Consider the following 13,396-nt stretch of genomic DNA (forward strand, 5'->3'; position numbering starts at 1 on the left):
CAAGTAAGTTTCAAGTTGCAGAGAAGAAGGTGTATTGAGGGAATTTCCATGATCGGGCAGATCGTCCAGTGACACAAGTACATTCGATGCTGTCTGGGAGATGGTGGTAATTGCTTGCTAATCACAGTTGATCTGTCAGGAGGAGATGTAAACAGAAGGGGGTGGACCCTCCATTTGATATCCCTAGTGTAGAGGAACTCGTGTTATGAGCACCATATACTGTACCATATATTAAATTGTAACTAGTATGTTAACCATTAAGTGAATTTGAAGTAAGTGAATTAAAGGAGAAACCTTTGAATGTTAGAATAAGCTTACCCAGGATGATGTTTGAAGAGAGCTGAATACTGAAGAGATGGAGGGCTGTGAGATGATCCTAGTATGAGATGGAAGTATAGAGAGAATGGAAATCTTTGATCTGGTGAAAACGAATTAGTTGAGGCTAGGAAAATGGTAACTATAGAGCTCCTATCCCATGTGTACCTGTTGTAAAAGTTATTCAAGTGTTTAATTTTGTTTAATATGGTTATATATTTAGAGGGAGAAATTCTTCTGACAGAATGCCACACTATCATTCCAAACCTAAACACTGAATGAATCTTAGAAGGCATAGCACTAGAAAAACAGGGCTACATGGTCTGAATTTCCAGGTCCATGTAATCTCCCCATTTTAACCCATGTACACAAGAACGTAAGAAATAGGAGCAGGAGTAGGCCATCTGGCCTGTCGAGCCTGCTTCACCATTCAATAAGATCATGGCTGATCTGACCATGGACTTATCTCCACCTACTTACCTTTTCCCCATAACCTTTAATTCCTCTACTGTGCAAAAATCTCTCCAAACCTTTCTTAAATATATCTACTGAGGTAGCCTCCACTACTTCTCCCTATGTAATTTCCCTGTTTCTAGATCTATGTAATTTAGGTCTGTGTAATTTCTAGGTCCATGTAATCTCCCCATTTTAACCCATGTGATCTCCCTATGTTAACCCAGCCACAGGATGAAGCTTTATTTTAATCTGGATCTTTTCCTTCAAGTTTTTGTAATGTTGATTTTTGTTAAACATAATTTTAAATATTATGCAAATTATGCTAATACAGTACTCACACATACAGAGAACAATCTGAACCTGAATATTGATTAGGTAATCATGATGCAGCTTGCTATTCACATTCTTCTCAAAAAAATTCTGGTTGAATTTTATTTGGATACATATTTTTTTCCAGAACTATTTAATCTACAGTATAAGAAAAAAATATATATTTATACTGTATACTGTATATTCGTCAGCTTTTAATGAAATTGTAATTTGAATATAGGGCTAGGCTTCTTGAGAAAATTCATTGGATCCACAGATAACAGGGAGATGTGTTGCTATGTATCCTGCAGGTGATTTCAGGGTCTCCTGCACTTGTGAACACTAATTTGGAAGTCCCAGACTTCCTGGGAAAGCCCTGCTACTGTCATTCTGACCATGCTCCAGCGTCCAACAACAGTGCATCAACTTCCTGCAGGATCCACTTGGGACTCCACTTGTGGAATATTCAGTGACTTCAAAATAAGTCAAAGAGGAAATGGAACAATTTAGCATTTTATTGACAATGGGGTTAATTTAAATGTTTTTACTACTCTTTGCATTTTTATTGTTTTGCTTTATCTGTTGAAATGGAATACCATGGTAAGAGATCGTCACAATTTACTTGTCTTCCTTGAAACAATGTGTGTTCAAAATCTATGCGGTACTCTCAGCGAAAACTCTCAGAGCACAGAAAGGGACTATTTTGAAGAAATTGTTTAGGCTCACTCTGTGTTACATTGGTGCATCAGTTCATGCTGCTGCCTCAAAGCTCGACCCTGAGCTCATGTGCTGTGTATGGAGTTTGCAAGCTCCTTTGGAACTACTTGGATTTTCCCTGTGTATTCCATATTCCTCCCATCTCCCAAAGATGTGCTGATAGGCTCATTGATTACTGTGAGTTAACTCCACAGGCAGATATGCTGCAAAACGCATCAAGGGGGATTTAGTTGGCATGTAAAAGAGAGAACAAGTTAGAAAGTTACAAGAAAATGTGGGGCTGATGCAACCATATTGCTAGTAGCTGATGTTGATCTGATGGGCAGACTGGCCTCCTTCTGCCTTGTATTAAGTCATTGTGAAAGAATAAGAACAGTGCCCAAATAAAAGTTTAGTGGCTTGAGTTTCTGAATATTGGTCCTCATTACATTTTTTAAAAATGTGTCACCATTAAACTGACTAGCTTGTACTGTGACGGCTTTTCTACAAGTACTGTTTTTTTTCATGCCTATTTGCCAGCTAAGAATGAAGCAATTTGTTCTTAAGTATATAATAGTGCAGGGTGGAGTGATGGGCAGAATCCAAAATTAAGTTGTATAAATGTTTGATGACACCAGCTGCTGAAGGCACAGATTTGTTTTGTGGAAAGGCTATTTTCCATCAATGGTTCGGTGAGAAAGTATCACTAAGGACCAAACAAACTATGCAATGGAACTGCATTCTTACAGATGTTGGTCAGCTAATGGCTGCTGAGAGGATGAAACATACAGGATATTGCAACATTTGCAGTGGACTGGAAGAAAATATTAATGTGCTATGCTATATTATAAATATAACTGTACCTGTTACCAGAAGTTGACAGATGTTTTCCACCGCTACAGCTGTGTTGTCAAGCCACATGAGAAATTCCCAGACTAAAATTCAAGCTATTGTATGAAAATCCTGGAAAGAAATATAAATATCAATGTCAGGGATATTTCTGGATCTTGTGACTGGTTGTCGATCAAACAAAATGATTCAGTGTAGCAATTAAGCACCCTGAAATCCCAGTAATTTAGAACGTGGAAATATATATATAAAATATATCTCCACCTGCCTGCCTTTCCCCCATAACCCTTAATTCCCCTACTATGCAAAAATACACACACTCTTTGACATACAGACTCATTCAATCTGTTGGAGAAGAATTTTGTTAATACTAGATAATGAGCTTTCTACATGCCTGTTCTTTACACTGGAGCACCTTTACTGATCCTTCAGCTCACCACACACCATATGATAGATCCATTCTGCTGTTCAGTAGCCACCTCTTAGGAGCCAGCATTCATATCCGTTCCCGATGTAAGTCTAGTCATATAATGCTTCTGATTTCAAGGACAAAAATAAGATTATGACAAGACGAGAAAAGATGGGGACAAATCAAGGCCAGTTAACGCATTGAAGCTTATAGAAACATAGAAAATAGGTGCAGGAGTAGGCCATTCGGCCCTTCGAGCCTGCACCACCATTCATTATGATCATGGCTGATCATCCAACTCAGAACACCGCCCCAGCCTTCCCTCCATACCCCCTGATCCCCGTAGCCACAAGGGCCATATCTAACTCCCTCTTAAATATAGCCAATGAACTGGCCTCAACTGTTTCCTGTGGCAGAGAATTCCACAGATTCACCACTCTCTGTGTGAAGAAGTTTTTCCTAATCTCGGTCCTAAAAGGCTTCCCCTCTATCCTCAAACTGTGGCCCCTCGTTCTGGACTTCCCCAACATTGGGAACAATCTTCCTGCATCTAGCCTGTCCAATCCCTTTAGGATCTTATACGTTTCAATCAGATCCCCCCTCAATCTTCTAAATTCCAACGAGTACAAGCCCAGTTCATCCAGTCTCTCTTCATATGAAAGTCCTGCCATCCCAGGAATCAATCTGGTGAACCTTCTTTGTACTCCCTCTATGGCAAGGATGTCTTTCCTCAGATTAGGGGACCAAAACTGCACACAATACTCCAGGTGTGGTCTCACCAAGGCCTTGTACAACTGCAGTAGTACCTCCCTGCTTCTGTACTCGAATCCTCTCGCTATAAATGCCAGCATACTATTCGCCTTTTTCACCGCCTGCTGTACCTGCATGCCCACTTTCAATGACTGGTGTATAATGACACCCAGGTCTCGTTGCACCTCCCCTTTTCCTAATCGGCCACTATTCAGATAATAATCTGTTTTCCTATTTTTGCCACCAAAGTGGATAACTTCACATTTATCCACATTAAATTGCATCTGCCATGAACTTGCCCACTCACCCAACCTATCCAAGTCACCCTGCATCCTCTTAGCATCCTCCTCACAGCTAACACTGCCCCCCAGCTTCGTGTCATCCGCAAACTTGGAGATGCTGCATTTAATTCCCTCATCCAAGTCATTATATATATTGTAAACAACTGGGGTCCCAGCACTGAGCCTTGCGGTACCCCACTAGTCACCGCCTGCCATTCTGAAAAGGTCCCGTTTATTCCCACTCTTTGCTTCCTGTCTGCTAACCAATTCTCCACCCACACCAATACCTTACCCCCAATACTGTGTGTTTTAAGTTTGCACACTAATCTCCTGTGTGGGACCTTGTCAAAAGCCTTTTGAAAATCCAAATATACCACATCCACTGGTTCTCCCCTATCCACTCTACTAGTTACATCCTCAAAAAATTCTATGAGATTCGTCAGACATGATTTTCCTTTCACAGATCCATGCTGACTTTGTCCGATCATTTCACCGCTTTCCAAATGTGCTGTTATCACATCCTTGATAACTGACTCCAGCAGTTTCCCCACCACCGACGTTAGGCTAACCGGTCTATAATTCCCCGGTTTCTCTCTCCCTCCTTTTTTAAAAAGTGGAGTTACATTAGCCACCCTCCAATCCTCAGGAACTAGTCCAGAATCTAACGAGTTTTGAAAAATTATCGCTAATGCATCCACTATTTCTTGGGCTACTTCCTTAAGCACTCTAGGATGCAGACCATCTGGCCCTGGGGATTTATCTGCCTTCAATCCCTTCAATTTACCTAACACCACTTCCCTACTAACATGTATTTCGCTCAGTTCCTCCATCTTACTGGACCTTCTGTCCCCTACTATTTCTGGAAGATTATTTATGTCCTCCTTAGTGAAGACAGAACCAAAGTAATTATTCAATTGGTCTGCCATGTCCTTGCTCCCCATAATCAATTCACCCGTTTCTGTCTGCAGGGAAACTTATCTGACGAAGGCACTACCTTTTCTATTGTAGTGTTTAATTCTAATATTTTAAATGTTTTTATTTCATCTACCCAAAGAGTTATGTTATTTGAAATTATTTAATTATTTATTTTTGGAACTTTGAAACTGATTTTAAAAGTAATGTCATCTTCTCCTACGTCCTGTCTTTCTTTGCTGAACATATATAAAACACGATATTTCTGGTGTTGAACATCAGCTGCCCAGTACACCTGGCCACCCTTGAAATAGTGTTTTCTCTTTGGGATCTCAGCCTCTCCTTTTTGTATTGTCAATAAATCTGATAAACTTATGTTTAATTTCAGTACTGGGTTGTTTGTGTTTGCTCATGCATTAGCTCTGTTTTATCCTGCTCAATATTTCAACGTTATTCTTTTCAATGATTATTTACATTTTAACCCTGCTTTCAAAGGTATTTTAGCCCAATGCTTTATCTTGGTCATCAGTGTAATCAGTAGTCCTTTATACAAAGCATTCCAAACCAAAAAAATCCCAGAATGCATCAAAGAATTCTATTATCACCTTTTATCTAACAGTTGGGGGATTTTAAAACTAAGTTGAGGGAAAGCATTCTCACTGGCTGTCTGTTCTTCATTAAATTAGTAGTATACAAGAACTCCATGCTCAATCTAGAACTAAAAAGTCTTTGTGTTTTATTCAGTGTTGATGACTTAATTGATTTTCACTTTGAGCTTGGTACATAAAATAATTCTATTGTTGGATCACTGAGTAATGCTACTGCATACTTTAAGCTATATGTCCAAAACCTATATTAAGTATAAAAAAAAGTTTCATAATCATTTATTCATACTGCTTGCTGGAGCATACTGTACATATTTCATTTTTGTTCCTTTTTTTCAGATCTTTAATATTATCTGACCCAGAGTATTTGTAAAATAGTTCTCCCAAACAGGTCTCAGAACTTCAGGCTATTTTGTCCATTTTAAAATTTAGTTGGTTCCATTATCCGGTGATTTAGAGCACATTCAATTTAGGGCTGCAGTTAGCCTCTCCCTGTAATCTTCTAAATTCTAAAGTTCTGAGAGAGATTGACAGCCAGACGCTGGGAGGCTATTTACAATTAGTGGCGAGTTGAGAACCATGTGGTGAGGTCTCAAGATAAAATGTCAGCTTTATCTTGGAAGACCAAGATGTTTGGATTTTAAGGGAAGCAAAAGATAAAGGGATTAAAGATGAATGTGGACTTTAAGATTAAGGTGATGGTGATCTTGTTGAAAAGCAGAGGCCATTCAAGGGCAATAGAGCTTAGTCCTGTATTTCTTGCATTCTTTTATCTTTAGTTTTCAGCACCTTGGCACCTGACCCATCTACATATGATTGTCATTGCGATGTTGTTTGATTTATGTGAAAACAATTTCAAAATTAAATCTCAAATGAAATAAATGCTGAGAAGGTCTGATTGCAAATGTTGCAACATCCCTGTGATGGTATGGTTCAGAAAAAGAATGAGTGCTTCTTGCTGTTTGAAATTAGAAATATATATTACTTGACCACAAATATTAGGATCTAATTTTGTGCCTTCCATACCCAAAATGGTATATTCATCTGCGTTTTTTTAATCAAATAGTCAATATGTTAGGGCATTGACTTTTAGTTGCTTTTGTTAACCTGTTTTGATTGTGTACTGTATTTAATACAGTATTTTAGTAATATATGAGTAATAATATTGGAAATATATTGTTTGATGAAGTATTCTTTTTTTTGCTTACATAATTCATTTCGGGTTATACTTAAGAAGTATGTGAATAGCATACGTCCTTCCATCACCACGTCATATGTGAGCACCTCACTAAAGAAAAACTAAGTAGACACATTATCCTGTTAGTTTGCCTTTCATAATTTGTAATCAGCAAAATGGGATACTAGCTGGATCATGGGAAGTGGCTCAAAAGAACTGGGAGGTCTGGGAAATGCATGCAAAAGTCAGCAGGCTCTGGAAGGCCTTAACATAGTGTTATTTCAAAATTTTGGGTTTTCAGATTGAAGGGTGGTATCTTCAGTAGGAACACTGGCAAACATGAGATACAAGGCAAGATATTAGTGATATTAGGTGTGGTTCCAATGACAACATTATTGATATGTATTCAAATTCCATTCCAGATACTTGTAGCATGGAGGACCCCTATTGCACATTGAGGGTGGGTGTTCTTCAGAGGAAATTTTGAATGATAAGCTTATTAGACTGTTGTAAAAGAATTAGTTGCCTTATTTTCTACCTTCTCAGTGTCTCGACCTGTCTCTGAACAAATATTATCAAAACTACTATCCTATCAGTATTAAATTCCCTAAATTGCAGATTTTTTCTCGACTTCTAATGTGTTTCATTAGGCATAAAGTGTGTTGAGATATTCAGAGGTTGTCCACTATAAAATTCATTTAGTTCTTTCAATTGAGAGGAGTTTTGAAAGAAATTTGTGCCAGATGTACTGTAATAATATTCCATAGCTGGCACTTATCCCAGAGCTCTGAGCAATGTTAAGGACAGGGAGCCTTCCCACTGTCACTTAGAGGTCCTCCAAGAATAAAGTGTACTCATTTTGTTGTATAACGTGAAAAGCGGGGGCACGTAAATAGCTAAAGCAGTTGGTGAACTGAAAGCTTTTGTTTATCTGTTTGATGCTTCAGAAAATAGTGCAAGAGAATGCAAAGGTTTTGGCAAAGGAAGTATAAACATGAATTCAAATTTAGTAAATGGTGACAGCTAAAACTGGCAGTGAAGAGGAGACAGCAAACTGAGCATAATTAACTGCTCAAGGTGGAAGGTGTGGAACTTATCATGACAGTAGTTTGAAATACTGGAGTATTGTGTTCTCAGCCATTTTAAGATGTCAGTTTTGGAATTTCTGTTATTTACAGAACAACAATTGTAGGTTAAGAAAAATTGAGCAGGAATACCTAATTCTGATTAAATACCACTGCGTGCGGTTCTCCACTACCAATTTTTATTAGCATATATACTTAAATATATATATTCTTAGCTGTTTGGGTTTTGTATCTTTGTTTTTTTCTCCAGCGGTTTCCCACAGATAAACAGGGACTTTACAATACTGTCTGTGTGGCCCCATTTCTTTCATAATACAATGTAATCAGTGCACTTGGATCAAGCTGAAGGAAAACACAGACTGATTGCTCAGCAACTTCATCTGTTGACTGGCCAATTCATTCTTGTTTGGAGAGTGCTGATGCAGCCAAGTCACATGGAATGAAATAAGAATGATTGGGACATATACTCAATGGCCACTTTGTTAGGTACACCTGAACACCTGCCTGTTAATGCAAATATCTAATTAGCCCATCATGTGACAGCAACTCAGTACATAAAAGCAGGCAGACATGGTCAAGAGGTTCAGATATTGTTCACACTAAACATCAGAATGGGGAATGTGGTCTAAGTAACTTTGATCATGCAAAGATCATTGGTGCCAGACAGGGTGATTTGAGTATCTCAGAAATTGTTGATCTGCTGGGAGTTTCATGCCCAAAGTCTCTAGCGTTTACAGAGAATGCTCGAAAAACAAGAACAAAAATCCAGTGAGTGTCATTTCTGTGGGTGAAAACATCTTGTCAATGAGAGAGGTCAGAGGAGAATGGCCAGACTGATTCAAACTGATAGGAAGGCAACAGTAACTCACATAAGTGCACACTACAATAGTGGTTTACAGAAGAGCATCTCTGTATGCACAACGTTTCAAACCTTGAAGTGGATGGGCAACAGCAGCAGACAACAACGAGCAAGGAGGTACCTAATAAAGTGGCCAGAGAGTGTATAAGAAAGGGGTTTATAATTTACTTCGTCATCCAGAGCTTGGGATGAAAATTTAAACACCATGTGCAGTCATGGTTGATGGACTGTAACTGGTGATGCGTATAATTGAGTGTGTAAGAACAGATGCTATGTATCATTTCTGCTTCTTGTGATAATGGGTTCCCAGTACTTACTTACAGGCTTGGACAAAAAGGTCATCCCGTTTTTTGCAATAGTTGGCAGACATAGCAGTGAGTATTGAGGGACCTAAGGCTAATATTATCTGTGGAATCTTATTTTAAGCAGTAGTTTTCTGGAGGTAAATGAAGAAGAGAGATCTTACCCTGCTGCTAATTTGCACTTTGCTTCACAGTTTAATTCTGTCCTTGGAATGAATATTATGTCAATACACTACTGACATATCACTTCACCACCTACAGAAGGCTTCCTCAGTATTTCAGTTTATTTTCAGCAATAATTTAATGAAGGACATCCTCAAAAAACATGAGAAACACCTGACAAAGTTTGGCTGTCAGAAGTATGCTTTACATCAACAAAATTTCTTATAAAAATATGTATAGCAACACAGGACAAAGTCAATTCACACACAAACAAGAGAAAATCTACAGATGTTGGAAATCTGAGCCACACACTCAAAATGCTGGAGGAACTCAGCAGGCCAGGGCAGCATCTGGGAAAAGAGAATAGTCGATGTTTCAGGGCTAAACCCTTCAGCAGGACTCACAAACAAGAGAAAATCTGCAGATGCTTGAAGTCCAAGCAACACACACAAAATGCTGGACGAATTCAGCAGGCCACACAGCATCTATGGAAAGGAGAATAGTCGATGTTTCGAGCCGAAAACATTTGGCAGGACTGGAGAAGGTTTTCGGCCCGAAATGTTGACTGTATTCTTTTCCTAGATGCTGCCTGGCCCACTGAGTTCTTCCAGCATTTTCTGTGTGAAAGTCAAATCAAAAGTCACTTACCTACATTAAAGGGCTAGTTTACAGTAGGCAGTTGACCAGACAGTATGTTTTTGGGATGTTGTAGTAACCGAGGCACCCTGACAAAAGCTGTCTATTCATTGGGAGAAGTTGCAACTCCTCACTGACAACATGTGACATCAGGATCGGATCAAGTCCCTGGAGCTGTGAAGTAGCAACACTACCAATGATGCTATGATACCACCCTCTACCATTCCTGTGGCAAACTGAAGACCGGTAGAGGTAAAGAGTTGTTTTATTTGATTGAAGTAGTAGAACACTGGAAGGGTTAAAGTCCACTGGCAGTAATCTTTATTACAATAATTGCAATGATTGTAGCTCCAAGAAATCTTATGTCGAGCCGAGTTCTAAGATTACTGTCTGCTGAGATACCAAGGCAACCCACAGAGTTGTTGAAATGCTTAGCTGGAAATAATAAGAGCACAGAGGGAATAAGTAGCTTCAATACTGTAATAAATAACAGTAATAGACATGAGCTAACATGTAAGCAGTGAACAGAAATGTCACTATAGCATTGCTACAATATTTATTTCAGGCTGCAGCTGCGACATGTGGAATGGTTGCAGGGCAGACCTGAGTATAAACAGGGGTATATTTTTAGCATGTAGATACTTGCTGCCTACCATGGAAGATTAAGGGTATTTTATTTTAAAGTGGAAGTTGCATGAGATTTTGTTAAATCTATGATGTTACTGGTTCCTTAAGGTTATCATAATCAGTGGAGATAGGGGGATAAGCTCCCACTTAATAGACTCTGACAACGAAGTCCAGCTCCTGGCCATCATATGTGGCTTAGCTACTAAGCCCAGTGGAACCATTTCTACTGAAAGGAGAAGGGGTAAAGGCAGGTTACTGGTGCCTTAAGACCAGTTGCTTCAGGCAGATGGGGCTCATTGGCCATTGTTGGCAGCTTACCTAGGAGAAGGAAAACTCTGATCTCAATCCTCTGCTGCCTTTTAGCTACATCCACTGATGGAAAAGACCGGGAGTAAACCCCGAAGGAAAATCCGGAGCTGGAGTCATCTAAAGCAGTCCAACATTGAGGTCAACGCTGACTGGCAACTCCTGCGACACCACTGGTGCCAAACTGTATCAATCTCTGCTGTTCCTTTGGATTCATTAGTTGCATGGAGAAGGGGACCCTGTTGCATAGGCAACAGCTTGCTCTCCATACAGTACTGCCGTGGGTTATGAACCAGCTTGCATATCACGTAGACGGCTAGGATGCAAGATCCAGTTCAATCCTGACCAGTGGAGAGTCTCATGATGTTGCTGCCAATTGGAACATTTTTCACACTTCACATACTTGCTGTCAGTAACTCAAGTTAGGTGCATGCTTAGTGAGTCTTTAGATAAACCTTTACTACATCTTTCAAAATACTGTCTTGTGGCTGGAACAGGGACAAGTTTTATGTCCTGTCTAAGGCCCTATAGTCACATTTTTGGTAGAATTTCTTTAGAAATATGGGCCACTTTCCCCTTCAAATGTAGTATAATAGAAACTTGTCACATGTACTCAAAATCCATGTTGTGATGGATGTGCTTTTTTATACATGACAACTGCCAAATTTTGTTGCATGAAATGGCTTCAAATAAGGTAGTTTTATCAGATCTGTTATCAATTATGTGAAGTGGACAGCAACCTGGAATTTCAGTTTTCTAATACGTTTTTAATGCAGAATTGATGGGGTATGGAGGATTAGGGGCTGGTGCAGGTTGAGGGGTCTAGGCTGAATAATAGTTCAGCACAGACTGAAGGGCCAATTTCTACTGTGCTGTAGTGTTCTATGACACTATGATCATTAAATGTACCTTGAAACACAAAACGCCTATTGAAGTTACGAATTCACTGTTCAATGAAACACCCTGATACAATTTACTCAAACTGACCTTGAGCACACAGCTTTAAATTTTCTCTCCAGACTTTTAAACCCACCATTATCTGATCCTTACTAACTCTTCCTTCAGTTAGTCCTGACGAAGGGTCTCGGCCTGAAACGTCAACTGTACCTCTTCCTAGAGATGCTGCCTGGCCTGCTGCGTTCACCAGCAACTTTGATGTGTGTTGATTATCTGATCCCTCCTGTTTTGTTATTGATAAAAGTCTCTGCTTCTGATAAATCTTCAGTAATTATTTGTAGCTTGGGATAAAAAAGAATATAACTTTTATTTTCCTATATAAAGTACAAAATCATCAGGCTATTTCTATGGTAAAATTAATATCCACGTTGTTATTTTTATTTAGGGATGATAGTCTTATAATTTTTTTTCCTATTTCTGAACGATTGGTGATTTATGTTGCATTCCTATTTTGGCAAGCACATGAAACATTTCATTTTGGGTCACTCTAAAATTTAGTCGGAACTTGTATGATAATTTTACAAATAGGAGTTTTCAATAAGCGCTAAGAGGAGTTTGTTTTGGAATGGGAAACTAGACATTGATTCCTTATCAGATTCTAGATCTGGAGGCAACACACATCAAAGTTGCTGGTGAACGCAGCAGGCCAGGCAGCATCTCTAGGAAGAGGTACGGTCGACGTTTCAGGCCAAGACCCTTCGTCAGGACTAACTAAAGGAAGAGTTAGTAAGAGATTTGAAAGTTAGAGGGGGAGGGGGAGATCCAAAATGATAGGAGAAGACAGGAGGGGGAGGGATGGAGCCAAGAGCTGGACAGGTGATTGGCAAAAGGGGATACGAGAGGATCATGGGACAGGAGGTCCGGGGAGAAAGACAAGGGGGGGGGAATAACCCAGAGGATGGGCAAGGGGTATAGTGAGAGGGACAGAGGGAGAAAAAGGAGAGTGAGAGAAAGAATGTGTGTATAAAAATAAGTAACAGATGGGGTACGAGGGGGAGGTGGGGCCTTAGCGGAAGTTAGAGAAGTCGATGTTAATGCCATCAGGTTGGAGGCTACCCAGACGGAATATAAGGTGTTGTTCCTCCAACCTGATTGTGGCTTCATCTTTACAGTAGAGGAGGCCGTGGATAGACATGTCAGAATGGGAATGGGATGTGGAATTAAAATGTGTGGCCACTGGGAGATCCTGCTTTCTCTGGCGGACAGAGCGTAGATGTTCAGCAAAGCGGTCTCCCAGTCTGCGTCGGGTCTCGCCAATATATAAAAGGCCACATCGGGAGCACCAGACGCAGTATATCACCCCAGTTGACTCACAGGTGAAGTGTTGCCTCACCTGGAAGGACTGTTTAGGGCCCTGAATGGTGGTAAGGGAGGAAGTGTAAGGGCATGTGTAGCACTTGTTCCGCTTACACGGATAAGTGCCAGGAGGGAGATCAGTGGGGAGGGATGGGGGGGACGAATGGACAAGGGAGTTGCATAGGGAGCGATCCCTGCGGAATGCAGGGGGGGGGGAGGGAAAGATGTGCTTAGTGGTGGGATCCTGTTGGAGGTGGCGGAAGTTACGGAGAATAATATGTTGGACCCGGAGGCTGGTGGGGTGGTAGGTGAGGACCAGGGGAACCCTATTCCTAGTGGGGTGGCAGGAGGATGGAGTGAGAGCAGATGTACATGAAATGGGGGAGATGCGTTTAAGAGCAGAGTTG

The 13,396-nt window shown here is 40.2% G+C and overlaps 2 protein-coding genes across 11 annotated transcripts in view; one reads left to right on the forward strand and one right to left on the reverse strand.

Annotated features, from left to right (window-relative positions):
* The window catches only part of fbxw10 (F-box and WD repeat domain containing 10), a 377,757-nt gene that overhangs the window by 247,953 nt on the left and 116,408 nt on the right, over positions 1 to 13,396 (reverse strand). For 2 of the 7 annotated variants that reach the window (XM_072242164.1, XM_072242158.1), the window contains exons 4-7: positions 11,770 to 11,974; positions 9,816 to 10,238; positions 3,020 to 3,161; positions 2,640 to 2,739 (exon numbers count right to left, since the gene is read on the reverse strand). In XM_072242164.1, coding sequence (XP_072098265.1) covers positions 2,640 to 2,697 — 58 coding nt within the window. In that variant the 5' untranslated portion in view covers positions 2,698 to 2,739; positions 3,020 to 3,161; positions 9,816 to 10,238; positions 11,770 to 11,974. The remainder of the gene's footprint in view (positions 1 to 2,639; positions 2,740 to 3,019; positions 3,162 to 9,815; positions 10,239 to 11,769; positions 11,975 to 13,396) is intronic. The other 5 variants (XM_072242165.1, XM_072242163.1, XM_072242160.1 and 2 more) reach the window with 4 other exon arrangements.
* arhgap44a (Rho GTPase activating protein 44a) overlaps positions 1 to 13,396 on the forward strand; it is a 310,890-nt gene that overhangs the window by 125,910 nt on the left and 171,584 nt on the right. The window lies entirely within an intron of this gene.

The sequence above is a fragment of the Mobula birostris genome, chromosome 24 (assembly GCF_030028105.1).
Source record: "Mobula birostris isolate sMobBir1 chromosome 24, sMobBir1.hap1, whole genome shotgun sequence".
NCBI classification, from domain to species: Eukaryota; Metazoa; Chordata; class Chondrichthyes; order Myliobatiformes; family Myliobatidae; genus Mobula; species Mobula birostris.